Source organism: Haliotis rufescens, unplaced genomic scaffold, assembly GCF_023055435.1.
Source record: "Haliotis rufescens isolate VD_foot unplaced genomic scaffold, xgHalRufe1.0.p SCAF_1, whole genome shotgun sequence".
Classification (NCBI taxonomy): Eukaryota; Metazoa; Mollusca; class Gastropoda; order Lepetellida; family Haliotidae; genus Haliotis; species Haliotis rufescens.
Window position 1 is genome coordinate 20,704,998 of NW_025963779.1, and position 17,499 is coordinate 20,722,496.

Sequence of the window (17,499 nt, forward strand, 5' to 3'; positions counted from 1 at the left end):
GATCTTCACGGGTCCAGAATAATAGTATTACAAGTATATTTACTAATAACCACAAAAAGTAATAACTAGTATTGTTCAGGTGCGATGTGTGTTTCTATTGAAACATATATTTTCATTACTGTTGAATGATGGACCAGAATTATTCTGGCAAGTCGCAGGCAGATGAAGGAATGTGATATCCGACCTCGCCCTGGGTGCGGTGCCTATATTCAGAAGAGATCGAACCACATGTAACTGCAACAATCGTGTTGTTTGAAGGGTTTGCTGGTAAAATAGTATCAATTGTTAACTCATATGAATAGAAAATACTGATACTATACATCATTCACGAGGGTCGGTAAAATTGTAAATCAATCAAATTATATCGCTGCCCCCTATTTCAATACATACATGTGTATACTATGAACAATGTGTCGTTAATCGGAAGGCAGACGTGAAATCACAGACATTATCCATTTTCTGGGAGAACATGGCACTGTTTACATTGTAAACAGCCAGCTCAGCATACCATTGGACTGGGTGCAAACACACAGCCCTGCCTATCAGCAGTGTTTGCCCCTGGGTATGGGTTCTAGCAGTGCTGTGACGGGGCCATTGTGAAGGCCATAAGTCACCTTTTCATAACATGTCCAGTCACCTACAGAGACGTCTTTATGTGCTGCATGTCTCGTCGTGGTTACGATACCAAGCATGAACAACTGAGAAGGCATGTAACAAACAATGACCCACTACCGTCAGGATAACCATGGGTTATACATGTAGAGGGTTGAATAGGCATATATATGAATATAGTAGTACCTCCTTTATGAACTGAAACCAAACAAACATAGTACTAACAAATCTCGACGCTTAGTACTGAACAACTGCAGTGACGGAAAGATAAGAGGGTTCGATCTAGGTGTGGGAGACAGTTGTGATCGTGTTGAGTTAGGACGGGTTCTGCTGAGCGTTGGGGAAGGATAATATTGTTTCTATGCATCAACACTTCATTTTCTTGAGGGTTCACAAGATGTAATGATGAAAGTGACGAGTACCAGCCGTGGCTTGACCTATTAGCAATCAAGGATCTCCTTATCTCCACCCTACGATGTCTGCAGGGATATGTCGCCAGTGCCCGACGTCTGTGTTGTAAGAGATGTTTTGCAGGAGGATGTGCTGAGGAGTTTTAGGTTAGTGAAGTTTTATTTATGAAATACACAGGGGATGTGACGTCGCACAGTGGCTAAAGCGCTCCCTCTCTCGTCACGCAAATGACTCAGGTTAATTTCCCCACCATTTCTGGTGTACCCCCGTGATATCGCATGCATATTGACAAAGGCGGCGTCAAACCATGCTCGTCAACACTTTCACGTTATCAAAGAAACACTTTAAACACGTGTTATGTTAGTGTTGTCTATCACGCAGTGAGTATATGTTTTAATACACTTATTTGTCGGTAGACTAACATTTGAAATAAGAATATTTTGCAGAAAGAAACGTCTTAATGAATTTTTATAAAACGGAGCCCATTCTCTCTCTTCATTTGCAGAAACTGCAGCGTTCTCGACTTGCTAACTATTATAGACTTGCAAGGGTTGTTTTGGATATAGTTCATTCAGGATCTGTATAACAGACTAATTTCTTGGTAGTAATCACATGCCTAAATTTCCTTTTTTCGCAAATAATGAGCAATTGTTGTACAAGAAATATATGTGAGATTAAGTCGTACCCAATTAGGCAAAACATTCTCGAATGAAATAGAATGCAATTGCTAGTGTCCATCCATCACTAAGTATGTATTTTTATGTCACTGATTGTATAATATCATGTCAGTTTTATGCCTGAGAACAACCTTATGTCAAAATCCTCTAAGTAAATTTGGAAGTTACACAAAATACTAGGATATATAGTCTGTACACTATAGCTAATCCTTAAACCAATATGTCTTTTGTTGTACGTTGAATGACGTATGCATATGATGAACATGATATTGACTGACAATGTATTCGTCGGGCGTGTCTTCTGAATGATTATGCATCCCTTGGAAATACTACTGTCCACCACACGTTATTACAAGTGTTCAGTTGCACGTTGATCTGTTGGGTCTGGTAGATCAGGTTAATACTGCCAGTCGGAGAGGGAAATATTTTGTAATCATTAACTATAGTCTCCTCTGTCGGGCGCGTTATTATCACACAGTGTGTGAGTGTTGTTTGACGCCGCAGTCAGCTATATTTCATCTATGCATCCCTTTGAGATACTACTGTCCACCACACGTAATTACAAGTGTTCAGTTGCACGTTGACCTGTAGGGTCTGGTAGATCAGGTTAATACTGCCAGTCGGTGAGGGAAATATTTTGTAATCATTAACTATAGTCTCCTCTGTCGGGCGCGTTATTATCACACAGTGTGTGAGTGTTGTTTGACGCCGCAGTCAGCTATATTTCATCTATGCATCCCTTTGAGATACTACTGTCCACCACACGTAATTACAAGTGTTCAGTTGCACGTTGACCTGTAGGGTCTGGTAGATCAGGTTAATACTGCCAGTCGGTGAGGGAAATATTTTGAAATCATTAACTATAGTCTCTTCTGTCGGGCGCGTTATTATCACACAGTGTGTGAGTTGTCCGCCGCAGTCAACTTTATTCCATCTAATTCACGAGTCTGGAGCAGAAAAAAGTGACTGAATGCATGAGTAACGAATCAGGTCAATGGGTACAATGACCCACCTTCAATAAGGTCACCAGGGTCATACTCCTGTCCCGAAATATGAAACAGGTCTTTTATTATACAAGTATGTATCCAGGATGTATGTAATGAACTTTGAAATTTGTTGAGGTAATTCTAAGTGCCTTAGTGGACAATATCAATAGACATGTTTAATCATTTCTATGTGAATCTTCCACAGGATACTGTACAGCCTCTGAAAGCCTCATCTCAACGATCAGACAAAGACAGATACATTTTACCATGGCCTCCAGGGACAAAGAACCCAAACAGACTTCAGAGAGAACTGGTGTCAAGAATACTGCAGCTTCTAATTCTAAACGAAAGAGGAATCTCACAAGGCAAATCATACCTGAACAAAATGTTGTGACAGGCAATAAAAAGTTAACTTCTAAAGTCACCACGGCAGCAAAGGTGAGCGACACAGTTCAAACAAGAGAAAGAGGAACAATGGATGGAAGGATGCTGACTAGAACTGGGGTCCAAACACCTGCCATTGCAGATACTGCATCTTCACCGGACACTGAAACAACAATTATGAAGTGTGTGGCTACAGCAATGGTGATGGGAGCCAAAACAGGTGCGGCAAAGGATTCTGGCATTATAACAATGAAAGGACTCATGGCTACCAATAAGAAAAGCTCAGATTCTGCCTTACTTCCGAAGACACAATCTAGAAACATGAAGATGGTGGTTACTGCGAAAATGGGAGGATCAAGAGAAGCTGTTATGAAAGTCGATGAAATAGATGTGAATAAAGAAACAAAAACTGTTACAATGAAATGTGATGATACTGTTGATGTTAAAAACGTTAATGACCCAGATGCAACTGACATCTGTATCAAGCAAACCGACTCTTCTACAATTGACACTTCTGACCTGAAAGATACTGAGGAAGATGAGGTCATGTTTTTTCAATGTTGGTCTTGGTATAGCACAAGGCCTGCAACAGTACACAACATTGAGGACTCCACCAATGCAGTTCTAGCTTCTGAACTGCATGGCACATCTATGGAAGCTGCACGAAATGAAGAGAGTATGTCTTCTCTATTGCAATCATTTGGAAATCAAACTGGTCAGGAGGATCTAGCTTTACCAATAACTTCAGCTCAAGAAACTGCGACTGAATGGCTCCAAAAGGATCGAGTTCATGGAGACACCCATGATCCATCAGGCATGACCACAATGTCCCTAAGGAAAGAAGAAAACATAAAGAAATGGAGCACAATCATGATTGCTGACGAGGATCATAAAGGAACAAACGGGTGGAAAAGAAGTGATCTTACGAAGATTGATGACAAAGGAAATACAGTTTCACTTCACACCACAGCACACAACAGAAGCATACACCAAGAAGATGCGTCTGACTTTGACAATGAAGAAACAAATGTCACACGAAGAAGCAATATCCCAGTGAAGACTGATGCGACAAAGTATAAAACTAGAGATCAAAAGCTGCAACGAGATATGCTTATAATTGATAATGAGAAAGCAAATAATACAGCAAAGAGCACGATTGATGCGCCAAAGAAAATAACTGGAATTACAACTGCAGCAACTACAACACTAAAGGACAATGTCCCGAAAAATAACAATGAGAATGCACATGCAATAAGGAGAAGCAATATCCCAGTGAAGACTGCAGAGACAAACAGTACAGGTACCACTGAAGGTATCACTGATTTTGGCAGTGTGTCCGAGGGTGTAACCAGGATGAGTCATAATATTCTAACAGGGATAGAAAGAGGGGCTAGAGGTTTAACTGAGCAAGGAAGTGTGTCCCAAAGAGCAGAGATGTTTGATGCTTTGACACAGGTCAAGACTAAACAGGCCCTAATAAAAGTAAGAAAGGACAAGGACAGGATAGATTCAGATGGGACATCTCTAAAAGACACTGAACATGAGAGTGGGAATGAGCATCCAAGTAGCAATGTATCAGGGATTATCAACCGTTTTGAAAATGAACATTCCAGTGCACTATGCAAGGCCACAGATATGAATCAGGTTGAAATAACACCAAGAGAAGAATATGTGCCTCAGGGCAAGATCAATGACGAGACAAGTGGGTCCGCACATTTGACCTCTAAAGGAAACACCAGAGGGTCACTTGAAATCAGCATGGGAGGCGAAAGCACTATTCTGAAAACAAATGGTGTTGAAAGTGAAACAAAGGACACAGCTGCAGGCAAGATTGATCGTACTCCTGGCTCAGATACTGATATACAATATTCCCAAGAGAAAACTGGTCTACCTCAGCCTACAGAGAAGTATGATGCATCAAAAGTGAAGAGCCCACAAGCAGGTCTGGGTAGTATTAAAGATTCTGAGGGGAAAGGTGGTAGGTCGGAGTCTAGAGAGAGGATTGAAACACCCAAAGTGAACATCCCAGAAGCGAATCCCGTCACCACTAATGATTCCAAAGAGCAAAGCAATAAGGCTAAACTTGGAGATATGAAGGCCGCATTCACAGTGAAGATTCCAGATGCAGGTCCCGGTGACACTAAGGTTTCCAAAGAGAGAGGTGAGGGGGCTAAGTCTGGAGAGATGACGGATGCCTCAAAAAAGAACAACCCAGTGGCGAGTCTAGTCGCCACCAATCTTCCAAAAGTGCAGGATGGAATACCTAAATCTGCAGAACAGAAGGACACACCCAAAGTGAAGATCACAGATATGAGCCTAGCTGCCACTAGTGTTTCCAAAGGGCAAGGTGGAATACCTAAATCTGGAGAAAAGAAGGACACACCCAAAGTGAAGATCGCAGATATGAGCCTAACTGCCACTAGTGTTTCGAAAGATGAAGGTGACACTAAGGTTTCCAAAGTGAAGGGTGATGGGGCTAAATCTGGAGAGGTGAAGGATGCCTCCAAAAAGAAAATACAAGAGGCGAGTCTAAATACCACCAATCTTTCCAAAGAGCAAAGTGAAATACCTGAGCCTAGAGAAAAGTATGATACACCCAAAGTTAAAATCACAGAGACGACTCCAGTTACCACTTGTGATTCCAAAGAGCAAGGTGATGGGCCTAAACCTGTTGAGATGAAGGCCGCATCCACAGTGAAGATTCCTGAGGCAGGTCACGGTAACATTAATGTTTCCAAAGAAAAAGGTGGCACTAAGGTTTCCAAAGTGAAAGGTGATGGGGCTAAGTCTGGAGAGATGAAGAATGCCTCCAAAGAGAACAACGCCGTGGCAAGTCTGGTCCCAACTCGTCTTCCAAAACTGCAGGGTGGAATACCCAAATCTGGAGAAAAGAAGGACACACCCAAAGTGAAGATCGCAGATATGAGCCTAACTGCCACTAGTGTTTCCAAAGATCAAGGGGGAATACCTAAATCTGGAGCAAAGGAGGACACACCCAAAGTGATCATCACAGAGACGAGCCTAGCTAATACTAGTGTTTCCACAAGGCAAGGTGGAACACCTAAATCTGGAGAAAAGAAGGACACACCCAAAATGAAGAACACAGAGACGAGCCAAGCTGCCACACGTGTTTCGAAAGATAAAGGTGACACTAAGGTTTCCAAAGTGAAGGGTGATGGGGCTAAGTCTGGAGAGGTGAAGGATGCCTCCAAAAAGAAAATACCAGAGGCGAGTCTAGACACCACCAATCTTTCCAAAGAGCAAGGTGAAATACCTGAGCCTAGAGAAAAGTATGATACACCCAAAGTTAAAATCACAGAGACGACTCCAGTTACCACTTGTGATTCCATAGAGCAAGGCGATGGGCCTGAACCTGTTGAGATGAAGGCCGCATCCACAGTGAAGATTCCAGATGCAGGTCGTGGTAACATTAATGTTGCCAAAGAGCAAGGTGGCACCAAGGTTTCCAAAGTGAAAGGTGATGGGGCTAAACCTGGAGATATAAAGGATGCCTCCAAAAAGAAAGTCCCAGTGGGGAGTCTAGTCGCCACCAGTCTTTCAAAAGTGCAGAGTGAAATACCTAAATCTGGAGAAAAGAAGGACACACCCAAAGTGGAGATCACAGATATGAGACTAGCTGCCACTAGTGTTTCCAAAGATCAAGAAGAAATACCTAAATCTGGAGAAATGAAGGACACACCAAAAATGAACATGACAGAGACAAGCCTAGCTAATACTACTGTTTCCAAAGAGCAAGGTGGAAGACATAAATCTGGAGAAAAGAAGGACACACCCAAAGTGAAGATTGCAGATATGAGCCAAGCTGCCACTAGTGTTTCAAAAGATCAAGGGGAAATACCTAAATCTGGAGAAAAGAAGGACACACCCAAAGTGAAGATCACAGAGACGGGCCTAGCTGCCACTAGTGTTTCCAAAGAGGAAGGTGGACTACCTCAATCTGGAGAAAAGAAGGACACACCCAAAATGAAGATCACAGACACGAGCCAAGCTGACACTCGTGTTTCGAAAGATAAAGGTGCCACTAAGGTTTCCAAAGTGAAGGGTGATGGGGCTAGGTCTGGAGAGGTGAAGGATGCCTCCAAAAAGAAAATACCAGAGGCGAGTCTAGACACCACTAATCTTTCCAAACAGCAAGGTGAAATACCTGAGCCTAGAGAAAAGTATGACACACCCAAAGTTAAAATCACAGAGACGACTCCAGTTACCACTTGTGATTCCAAAGAGCAAGGTGATGGGCCTGAACCTGTTGAGATGAAGGCCGCATCTACAGTGAAGATTCCAGAGGCAGGTCGCGGTAACATTAATGTTTCCAAAGAAAAAGGTGGCAACAAGGTTTCCAAAGTGAAAGGTGATGGGGCTAAGTCTGGAGAGATGAAGAATGCCTCCAAAGAGAACAACGCAGTGGCGAGTCTGGTCCCAACTCGTCCTCCAAAAGTGCAGGGTGGAATACCCAAATCTGGAGAAAAGAAGGACACACCCAAAGTGAAGATCGCAGATATGAGCCTAACTGCCACTAGTGTTTCCAAAGAGCAAGGTGCCACTAAGGTTTCCAAAGTGAAAGGTGATGGGGCTAAACCTGGAGATATAAAGGATGCCTCCAAAAAGAAAATCCCAGTGGGGAGTCTAGTCGCCACCAGTCTTTCAAAAGTGCAGCGTGAAATACCTAAATCTGGAGAAAAGAAGGACACACCCAAAGTGGAGATCACAGATATGAGCCTAGCTGCCACTAGTGTTTCCAAAGATCAAGGAGAAATACCTAAATCTGGAGCAAAGGAGGACACACCCAAAGTGATCATCACAGAGACGAGCCTAGCTAATACTAGTGTTTCCACAAGGCAAGATGGAACACCTAAATCTGGAGAAAAGAAGGACACACCCAAAATGAAGAACACAGAGACGAGCCAAGCTGCCACACGTGTTTCGAAAGATAAAGGTGACACTAAGGTTTCCAAAGTGAAGGGTGATGGGGCTAAGTCTGGAGAGGTGAAGGATGCCTCCAAAAAGAAAATACCAGAGGCGAGTCTAGACACCACCAATCTTTCCAAACAGCAAGGTGAAATACCTGAGCCTAGAGAAAAGTATGACACACCCAAAGTTAAAATCACAGAGACGACTCCAGTTACCACTTGTGATTCCAAAGAGCAAGACGATGGGCCTAAACCTGTTGAGATGAAGGCCGCATCCACAGTGAAGATTCCAGAGGCAGGTCCCGGTAACATTAATGTTGCCAAAGAGCAAGGTGGCACCAAGGTTTCCAAAGTGAAAGGTGATGGGGCTAAACCTGGAGATATAAAGGATGCCTCCAAAAAGAAAGTCCCAGTGGGGAGTCTAGTCGCCACCAGTCTTTCAAAAGTGCAGAGTGAAATACCTAAATCTAGAGAAAAGAAGGACACACCCAAAGTGGAGATCACAGATATGAGACTAGCTGCCACTAGTGTTTCCAAAGATCAAGAAGAAATACCTAAATCTGGAGAAATGAAGGACACCCCCAAAGTGAACATGACAGAGACGAGCCTAGCTAATTCTACTGTTTCCAAAGAGCAAGGTGGAAGACATAAATCTGGAGAAAAGAAGGACACACCCAAAGTGAAGATTGCAGATATGAGCCAAGCTGCTACTAGTGTTTCAAAAGATCAAGGGGAAATACCTAAATCTGGAGAAAAGAAGGACACACCCGAAGTGAAGATCACAGAGACGGGCCTAGCTGCCACTCGTGTTTCGAAAGATAAAGGTGACACTAAGGTTTCCAAAGTGAAGGGTGATGGGGCTAAATCTGGAGAGGTGAAGGATGCCTCCAAAAAGAAAATACAAGAGGCGAGTCTAGACACCACCGATCTTTCCAAAGAGCAAGGTGAAATACCTGAGCCTAGAGAAAAGTATGATACACCCAAAGTTAAAATCACAGAGACGGCTCCAGTTACCACTTGTGATTCCAAAGAGCAAGGTGATGGGCCTGAACCTGTTGAGATGAAGGCCGCATCCACAGTGAAGATTCCTGAGGCAGGTCGCGGTAACATTAATGTTTCCAAAGAAAAAGGTGGCACCAAGGTTTCCAAAGTGAAAGGTGATGGGGCTAAGTCTGGAGAGATGAAGAATGCCTCCAAAGAGAACAACGCAGTGGCAAGTCTGGTTCCCACTCGTCTTCCAAAAGTGCAGGGTGGAATACCCAAATCTGGAGAAAAGAAGGACACACCCAAAGTGAAGATCGCAGATTTGAGCCTAACTGCCACTAGTGTTTCCAAAGAGCAAGGTGACACTAAGGTTTCCAAAGTGAAAGGTGATGGGGCTAAACCTGGAGATATAAAGGATGCCTCCAAAAAGAAAATCCCAGTGGGGAGTCTAGTCGCCACCAGTCTTTCAAAAGTGCAGAGTGAAATACCTAAATCTGGAGAAAAGAAGGACACACCCAAAGTGGAGATCACAGATATGAGCCTAGCTGCCACTAGTGTGTCCAAAGATCAAGGGGAAATACCTAAATCTGGAGAGAAGAAGGACACACCCAAAATGAAGATCACAGAGACGAGCCAAGCTGCCACACGTGTTTCCAAAGATAAAGGTGACACTAAGGTTTCCAAAGTGAAAGATGATGGGGCTAAGTCTGGAGAGATGAAGAATGCCTCCAAAGAGAACAACGCAGAGGCAAGTCTGGTCCCAACTCGTCTTTCAAAACTGCAGGGTGGAATACTTAAATCTGGAGAAAAGAAGGACGCACCCAAAGTGAAGATCCCAGATATGAGCCAAGCTGCCACTAGTGTTTCTAAGGTTTCCAAAGAGCAAGGTGACACTAAGGTTTCCAAATTGAAAGGTGATGGGGCTAAGTCTGGAGAGATGAAGGATGCCTCCAAAAAGAACAATCTAGAGACGAGTCTAGTCGCCAATAATCTTTCAAAAGAGCAAAGTAGTATACCTAAATCTGGAGAACAGAAGGACTCACCCAAAGTGAAGATCCCAGATACGAGTCTAGTTACCACTATTGTTCCCAACGAGCAGCGTGGTAGGCCTAAAGTCCGAGAGGGGAAGGATGCGCCCGGAGCGAAGATCCAAGAAGCAGGCCCGGATAACACTGAGATTCACAAAGAGAAAGGCGAATGGGCTAAACCTGGAGAGATGAAGGCCACATCCATCGTAAAGGTTCCAGAGGCGGGTCCCGGTAACACAAATGTTTCCAAAGAGAAAGGTAACGCTGAGAAATGTGATGGGGTTGAAACTGGAAAGATGAAGGTCGCATCCATTGTGGCGATTACAGAGGCAGGTCCGGATAACACTAATGTTTCCAATGAGCAAGTTGGAAGGCCTAAGGCTGGAGAGAAGAATGATATACCCAAAGTGAAAATCCCAGAAACAAGTCTAGTTACCACTAGTTTTTCCAAAGAGCAGAGTGGTAGGCCTCAATTTTGGGAAAAGAAGGATGCAACCAAAGTGAAGATCCAAGAAGCAAGACCGGGTAATATTCAGGTTTCCAAAGAAAAGAGTGCTATTAAGGTTTCCAAAGTGAAAGGTGAGGGGGCCAAGCCTGGACAGATAAAGGCTGGAACTATAGTGAAGATTCAAGAGACAGGCAATGGTTACGTTAATGATAACAAGATGAAAGGTACTGGGGCTAAGACAGTAGAGATGAAGGTGGCATCCAAAGTAAAAACTAAGTTTTCCAAAGAGAATGGTGATTGGACTAATGCGAGAGAGAGAAAGGATACATCCAAACTAAAGATGCAAGGTAACACTACGGTTTCCCAAGGGAAAGAGAAAGGTGATAGGCCTAATCGGGGAGAGAGAATCGATGCACCTCAGAGCACAAACAGCATTTTCAAAGAAACGCCTAAGCCAGAGGAGCACCCGGGTAACACTCCCGATTCTCAAAAGCGTGATACCAAACATGCCCCCAACATGGCGATTCTGGAGGCTCCAAGTAAGACTCAAAATTCACCAGATCATGACGCTAGGCAAAATACCAAAACAAGAAAGGATGCACCCAAAGTGAAGATCTCAGATGCAGGTCCGAGTAGTACTAATATTTCCCGAGAGAGAGATGGTAGTCCTAAGTCTGGGGGGAAGAAGGTTGCTTCCAAAGTGAAGACCCCAGAGACAGTTTCTGATATGACGAGAGATGCCCCAGTGCAAGAAGGTAGGCCTAAGCCAGAAGTGAAGAAGGCTGGTGTGGGAAACACCAAAGCTTCCCAAGATACAAGAAATGGGCTAAACCCAGGACAGAGAATTGGTGCATCAAACATGAAGATCCCAGCAGGTAAAGGTAGTAGGCCAAAGCTTGGGGACAGCATACATGCCCCCAAAGCAACAATTCGAGAGGGAGCGAATGGTAGCATTAAAGGTTCTCAAGAGCATGATGGTGGGCAAATTGTGGGAGAAGCGAAGAATGCAACCAAAGCGAAGATTCCAGAAGCATATCCGGGTTACATAAAAAGGTCCCTTTGTGAAAGAGAAGGAGAAAAGAATGATACACTCACCGCGAATATCCAAGAAGAGAGTCTGGATTATACTGATTATTCCCGAGATCAAAGTAATAAGCCTAAACCTGGAGAACAGAAGGATGCTCCCAAAGTGATGATTCCAGAAACAGCTCGGGGGAAGACGCAAGGTTTCCAAAAGCCTGATGGTAGGCAAAATATGGGAGAGAGGGTGGATGCACCCAAAGACAAGATCCTTGATATGGGTTCAGGAAACACAGAAATGGCCCAAGAAGAAAATGGTAGGTCACGGCCAGGAGAGAGGAATGCCACAGTGGAGCTTCCAGAGGCAGCTCTGGCAAACACAATGTTTAACCAAGTGAAAGGTGGTAGGCCTCATCCTGGGGACAGCAAATATGCCACCACAGGAACGATATCAGAGCCAGATCCGGGTAACACTCAATATTTCCAAGAACAGGAAAGCAGGAAAAATACGAAGATGGGTGAAGTGAGGATTCCAGATGGTGGTAATCCTCAACCTGAAGACAGGAACGATGCACCTATAGTGATGACCCTAGATGCAGGTACAGATAACAACAAACTATCCCAAAAGCAAGATGGGATTCTTAAGTCTGGAATGAGGAAACTGAAGATCCCAGAAACATATCTTAATAACACCCAAAAGTCCCCAAAACAAGATGATAGGACTGATCAGAGTGAGAGGAAGGATGCACCAAAAGTGAATATCACAAAGGCAGGTGCGGATAACACTAAACATCCCCAAGAGCATGGTGGTAGGCTTAAGCGTGGAGGGAGGAAGGAAGCGTCCAAAAGGCATGTTCCAAAGGCAGCGCCGTGTAACACTCAAGATTTTCGAGACAAAGTCAGTGGACTTAAGCTTTTAGAGAATATTGCATCCACAGTAAAGATTCAAGAAGTAGGCCCCGGCAATACTAAAGAGTCCCAGTTGCATGTTGGTAAGTCTAAGCCTGGAGGCAGGAAATATGCACCTAAACTGAATGTTCGAGGCCTTGGTTACCCTACTGAGTCACACGTACGTGGCGGTAAGTCAACAACTTTGATAAGAAAGGAAGCACCAAAAGCGAAGATCCTAGAGACAGGTCCGCGTAAGATTAAAGAATTCCCCAAACAAGGTCGTAGGCCTGGAGAGAGGAAATATGCACAGACAAAAGTGTTCTCAAGAATAAAGAAATGCGCATCCAACCGGATGCCTCGTGTCATGAAAGCAACTACAAGTAGAACTATTAACAAAAGAAAGCCTGCTACGGCTGTCCATAGTGTACACCCCAGTGGAAAGGATTCAGAGTTTCAGGGTGGAGGGACCAACATGACTGTTGTTACATCATTTCGGGGTCCAGTGTTTTCAAATCCGAAATGGGACGGTGATTCTACAATGAAAGACATTTTCTCATGGGGGGCGGCCATTGATACTGTTATCTCCAAACAAACCATCGAAGAACAAGAATCCACTTCTCGTGGAAGCAAGCAGGCAAAGGTATCACATGGAGATCACTTGAACTGTTACTGTCATTACAAATGTTCCTGTAAATTTGACGATACCTGTTTTTGCGGAAGGCAAGCAGACCACAGGTAGTTTTTTAGATGTACTGTTGTTATACTTAAGGATAATTAGACTAATCATTTTAGTTTGTAGTATAAGGTACACACGAGACAGCTTCTAATACGTCCCTTAGAGAAATCTTTTCGTTTGCGTGCATGTCTTCATCTATTGCAAACATTTCGTATTTTCGAGTTCTCCAAAACCCAGGCGTCTATCAATATAAGTATTACACAATAGTAGTTTGTTCGTGCCTATTCATTTTCGTGAATTAATGTAACAGCTATCAAGTTAGTGTTTATGTACATAGGCGTTTGAGGAGGTTCAACTGTCAGTAAAAGTTGGTTCTTCATAAACATGGTTAATCGCGACTACGAGACAAAGAGTTTGCGCTTCAGTAAAACCTCGTTAAATTGAACTTCACTTACTGGTTTAAGACGAAGTACCAATACAATCCTTATCCTTTTTTTGGTAAGAGCTCGGCACTACTCTTGTCCCGAACTTAGGATAACTTATGTTTTCGACGGTCCCCTTGAAATCGAGTCAAGGGGGTTCACTATGTACAGCATATGTAAATTATTTTGGGACACAGTACATACTTAAAATAATGATTTGATATTCCCTGGCCACAATTTGACATCATTATTTTGACTTTGACATCATTATTTTGACGTCTTCTATTTTTATTCATATACCAGTGGCCATGGCTTGCCGTCGCTTTCATGCTTATGATATATTAATCCTGCAGTGAAGTAAAACAGTTTGAAAGTCGGAGGTTTTATCGGTGTTGTACTTATAAAAAGTAGTATTTCGACTTTGTATATATCCATGCTGGTTTCATTATTATAATATTCAATGTTTACAAACATTTTCTCACTTTGGTGGTAGATGGTAGATGTTATTTTATTACCCTGTCTGCTATAGGCATTTGTCAGAGAGGTACTGGCTGTACGTGCATTCTGTCATTGTTAATTATTTACTGATATTTCGGCGGTTAATCAAGACTGAGTTGGTGTTCTCGATACATTTCATTAAGAGATTCATATCTGTGCAAGTGACATTCGTAAAATTTGTTTATTTCAAATACGAATGTTATGTCAACGCCAGAAAATAACCAGTCTCGATTATCTGCCCAAACAGATTCCACTGGGCGTAAAAGGCAAGACAGTGGTAAACATTAAATGAACGGATCACTGAAAACTAGTAATGACATCGGGTGTTTGCGGTGTTCAAACACAATATTTAGAAGCTTTATGGCAGTTTTAATTAACTATTAATTACACTATTAATTTAACGTTATTACTTCAAGTTTTATTTTGATACAATTCGAAGTAAAATGCATACCCTTCCATTTAATGACTTACTGTACTTTATCATTTAAATCAATGTTATGGATCGACAATTTTGTGCCACTATAGCACATGTGATACTTCTGTGTACATAGAAGGCGGGGCGGTCGGGTAGCCTAGTGGTTAAAGCGTTCGCTCGTCGCGCCGAAGACCCAGGTTCGATTCCCGACATGGGTACAATGTGTGAAGCCCATTTCTGATCTCCCCCGCCGTGATATTACTGAAATATTGCTAAAAGCGGCGTAAAACCATACTCACTCACTCACATAGAAGGTGTTCGTCCATGAAAGTATATGTACATGTACTAATACTGGAAAATATCAAGTTATACATTTTTGTGGTATTTCTGTCAATCTTGTTTTCATAAAAGGTGCAAACTTGTGGTATCTCGGCCCTTTTTGAAAATTTACTGTAGATGCATTAGACGTTATGGGATATATTGATTGCGGTATGACAGTGTTAAGTTTCTTTCGTCGATTAAAATTGTAATATATATTGAGTTTAGCTGTTGTAACTAAAACTGAATGAATTAAGAAAAGAGGATTGTTTTCAGTCTCAAATGAAGTTCTTGACAACGGATCTCGTCGCTATGACAACGGATCACGTCGCTATGACAACGGATCACGTCGCTATATGGTTGAAATAATGCAATGCAACGTAAGATTCTAAATTCTAACTCACTGACAAAGGATGTGCAAAACTTTGTGCAATGGAAACCAACACTATGAAAGAATCGAATATTCTACCTGAAGTGGTTATAATGTAGGTTTTACATGCAGTTTGCACTACTGTTTACCTTGGCATTTGAGAAAAGACGAATACCCGCATTAAAGTGCATCATCAAGCATTCGACCCGTGAAGATCCGGGTGAGGATAGGTCTTTAGCAACCCATGCTTGCCGTAAAAGGCGACTATGCTTGTCGTAAGAGGCGACTAACGGGATCTGGTGGTCAGGCTCGCTGACTTGGTTGATGCATGTCATCGATCCCAATTGCGTGGATCGATGCTCATGATGTCAATCACAGAATTTTTTGGTCCAGACTCGATTATTTACAGACCGCCGCCATATAGCTGGAATATTGCTGAGTGCGGCGTTAAACAACAAACAAACAAACAAAATCAGTCAGTTGTAACATTTCACTGAGCTCTGGAATATTTGACCCTGGTCTTTCAGCACATTAATAAGATTGCGCACTAGCGTTGCGATTATGTTTGGCATAACAAATATAAGTGTATGTGACCAGCAGATGTGCACTGTTCAAATAGTAGCAGTGGGTTTATAGCTTACTTCAAAGCACTCGAACCTCTTGCAAATAAACATAAAAGTAACGACCAAAATAGCCTTCTTTACAAACTAGCCTTGGCATACCGCTACCGGTGCTCTACAACACATAATTTATCCAGTGTGTTCAATACCTCGAACATACTACAATGTTAATCCAGCCGGAGATAAAGTGATATGGGATACCGTCCTGACTAGCGATCCAAACTCTTACCTGACAAGTACGACCTTGTGTATGCATTGCATATTATTTATGGCAAGCCAAGTTACGCACAGCAACAGCCCAATATAACAATGCCTCCTTTCATAACGCTGTGTATTTCTTCTGTTGATAATGTCATTGTGACATAGCATGTGCAACACCATAAAGGTGGTGAGTGATTGAGTTGTGCTTAACATTTCATTGGCAAGTATGTCCTTTCATCACGGCATGGACCGCCTCCGTGGTCTAGAGCGGAAGGTTCGGGGTTCGATCCCCAGCCGCGTCATACCAAAAGACGTTAAAAGATGGTACTTGTTGCTACCCTGTCTGGCGCTCGGCATAAAGGGGCTAAAACAAGGACTGGTCGGCTCGGAGTCAGTATACTGTGTCTGAGTGGGGTATTCATGTTAAAACTGCGGCATGGTATCTCAGTGAGCTAGCACTATAAATCGGCATCAGTCCGGACTAGTACAGGCAGCCACACAAACACACACACGTGCATGCACGTCGCTATATAAGTGCAATAATCTTGGACGCGACGTTAAACTCGATTTCACCTCACCTCACCTCATCACGGCATGTCAATTTGATCTGTTATTGAATGGACGTTTACCTCATTGGTACCACAGGGTATGATTCTGACAGACCAAATGTCACATTCAGGGCGAATGTGAAATTTAGCCCAAAAGTACTATTTGGTGATTATGTAAATAATGTTTCAGGTCGTTGTCAGTAATATTCCAGGCAGAACATAAGGTAGCTGAGTCTGATCAGGGGTTAATAGTTTGAGCAACGACCAAAGCCGTCTGTGAATGACAAAAGACAATCAGACAAATCACATGTGTTAAGCACATATCATCAGTTTAGTTCGTCTTGTCATTTAGTCTCAAGGGTAGTTTGATCAAGGTTACAACATTAAAGGCCTCAGCTAAAAAACGTTTTATGGCAGGCACGTGGACATTTCCAAATATGACCCATCAGAGATAGAATAATGTCTGATACAATTACCTATTATGACGTGTACCATGTGTTCCTGTGCTTTTTCAAGTGAACAATTGACTTGCCTTTGCATGTGCATGCCACAAATATCACTGATATTGGACTCCTGGATATTTCTTATGCTTGTGAACATGAGATTGTCGCTTACATTATAGGGTGCTGGGGATCTTCAATGCCACGGAATTGTCCTCATAGATACTTGCGTACGAATGCTTAAACAGAGTAGAAACGCCTAGATGAAAACATTTAATGATACCAGTCTAACGGCATTTATTGACATCTGACGAATAGACTAAATTTCACAATATGATTTCAGTTGCTGGTTACATGACACGGTTATGAACATGTGTCGCAACACATCCGTGCCCACACAGGATTATATAGAGTAGCCTCATCGTGTCGCATCATATCCGTGCCCACACAGGATTATATAGAGTAGCCTCATCGTGTCGCATCACATCCGTGCCCACACAGGATTATATAGAGTAGCCTCATCGTGTCGCATCACATCCGTGCCCACACAGGATTATATAGAGTAGCCTCATCGTGTCGCATCACATCCGTGCCCACACAGGATTATATAGAGTAGCCTCAT

The 17,499-nt window shown here is 42.8% G+C and overlaps 2 protein-coding genes across 2 annotated transcripts in view; one reads left to right on the forward strand and one right to left on the reverse strand.

Annotated features, from left to right (window-relative positions):
• The window catches only part of LOC124115799 (IgGFc-binding protein-like), a 28,240-nt gene extending 12,247 nt beyond the window's left edge, over positions 1 to 15,993 (reverse strand). The window contains exon 1 of the mRNA XM_046476922.2: positions 15,918 to 15,993. The gene's annotated coding sequence lies outside the window, so the exon portion shown is untranslated. The remainder of the gene's footprint in view (positions 1 to 15,917) is intronic.
• On the forward strand, positions 5,462 to 14,590 carry LOC124115786 (microtubule-associated protein futsch-like). The gene is made up of 2 exons (XM_048392870.1): positions 5,462 to 9,352; positions 9,854 to 14,590. Exons 1-2 carry the CDS (start codon positions 5,474 to 5,476, stop codon positions 13,106 to 13,108), a joined length of 7,134 nt encoding a protein of 2,377 aa, XP_048248827.1. The 5' UTR covers positions 5,462 to 5,473; the 3' UTR covers positions 13,109 to 14,590.
• Positions 15,994 to 17,499: the final 1,506 nt, after the last annotated feature.

Coding starts and splice junctions, on each gene's coding strand:
- LOC124115786 (XM_048392870.1), top strand. CDS start 5,474: ATGAGCCTAACTGCCACTAGTGTTTCGAAAGATGAAGGTGACACTAAG. Junction 9,353..9,853: donor AAGAGCAAGGTGACACTAAG/GTTTCCAAAGTG, acceptor AGTGTTTCTAAG/GTTTCCAAAGAGCAAGGTGA.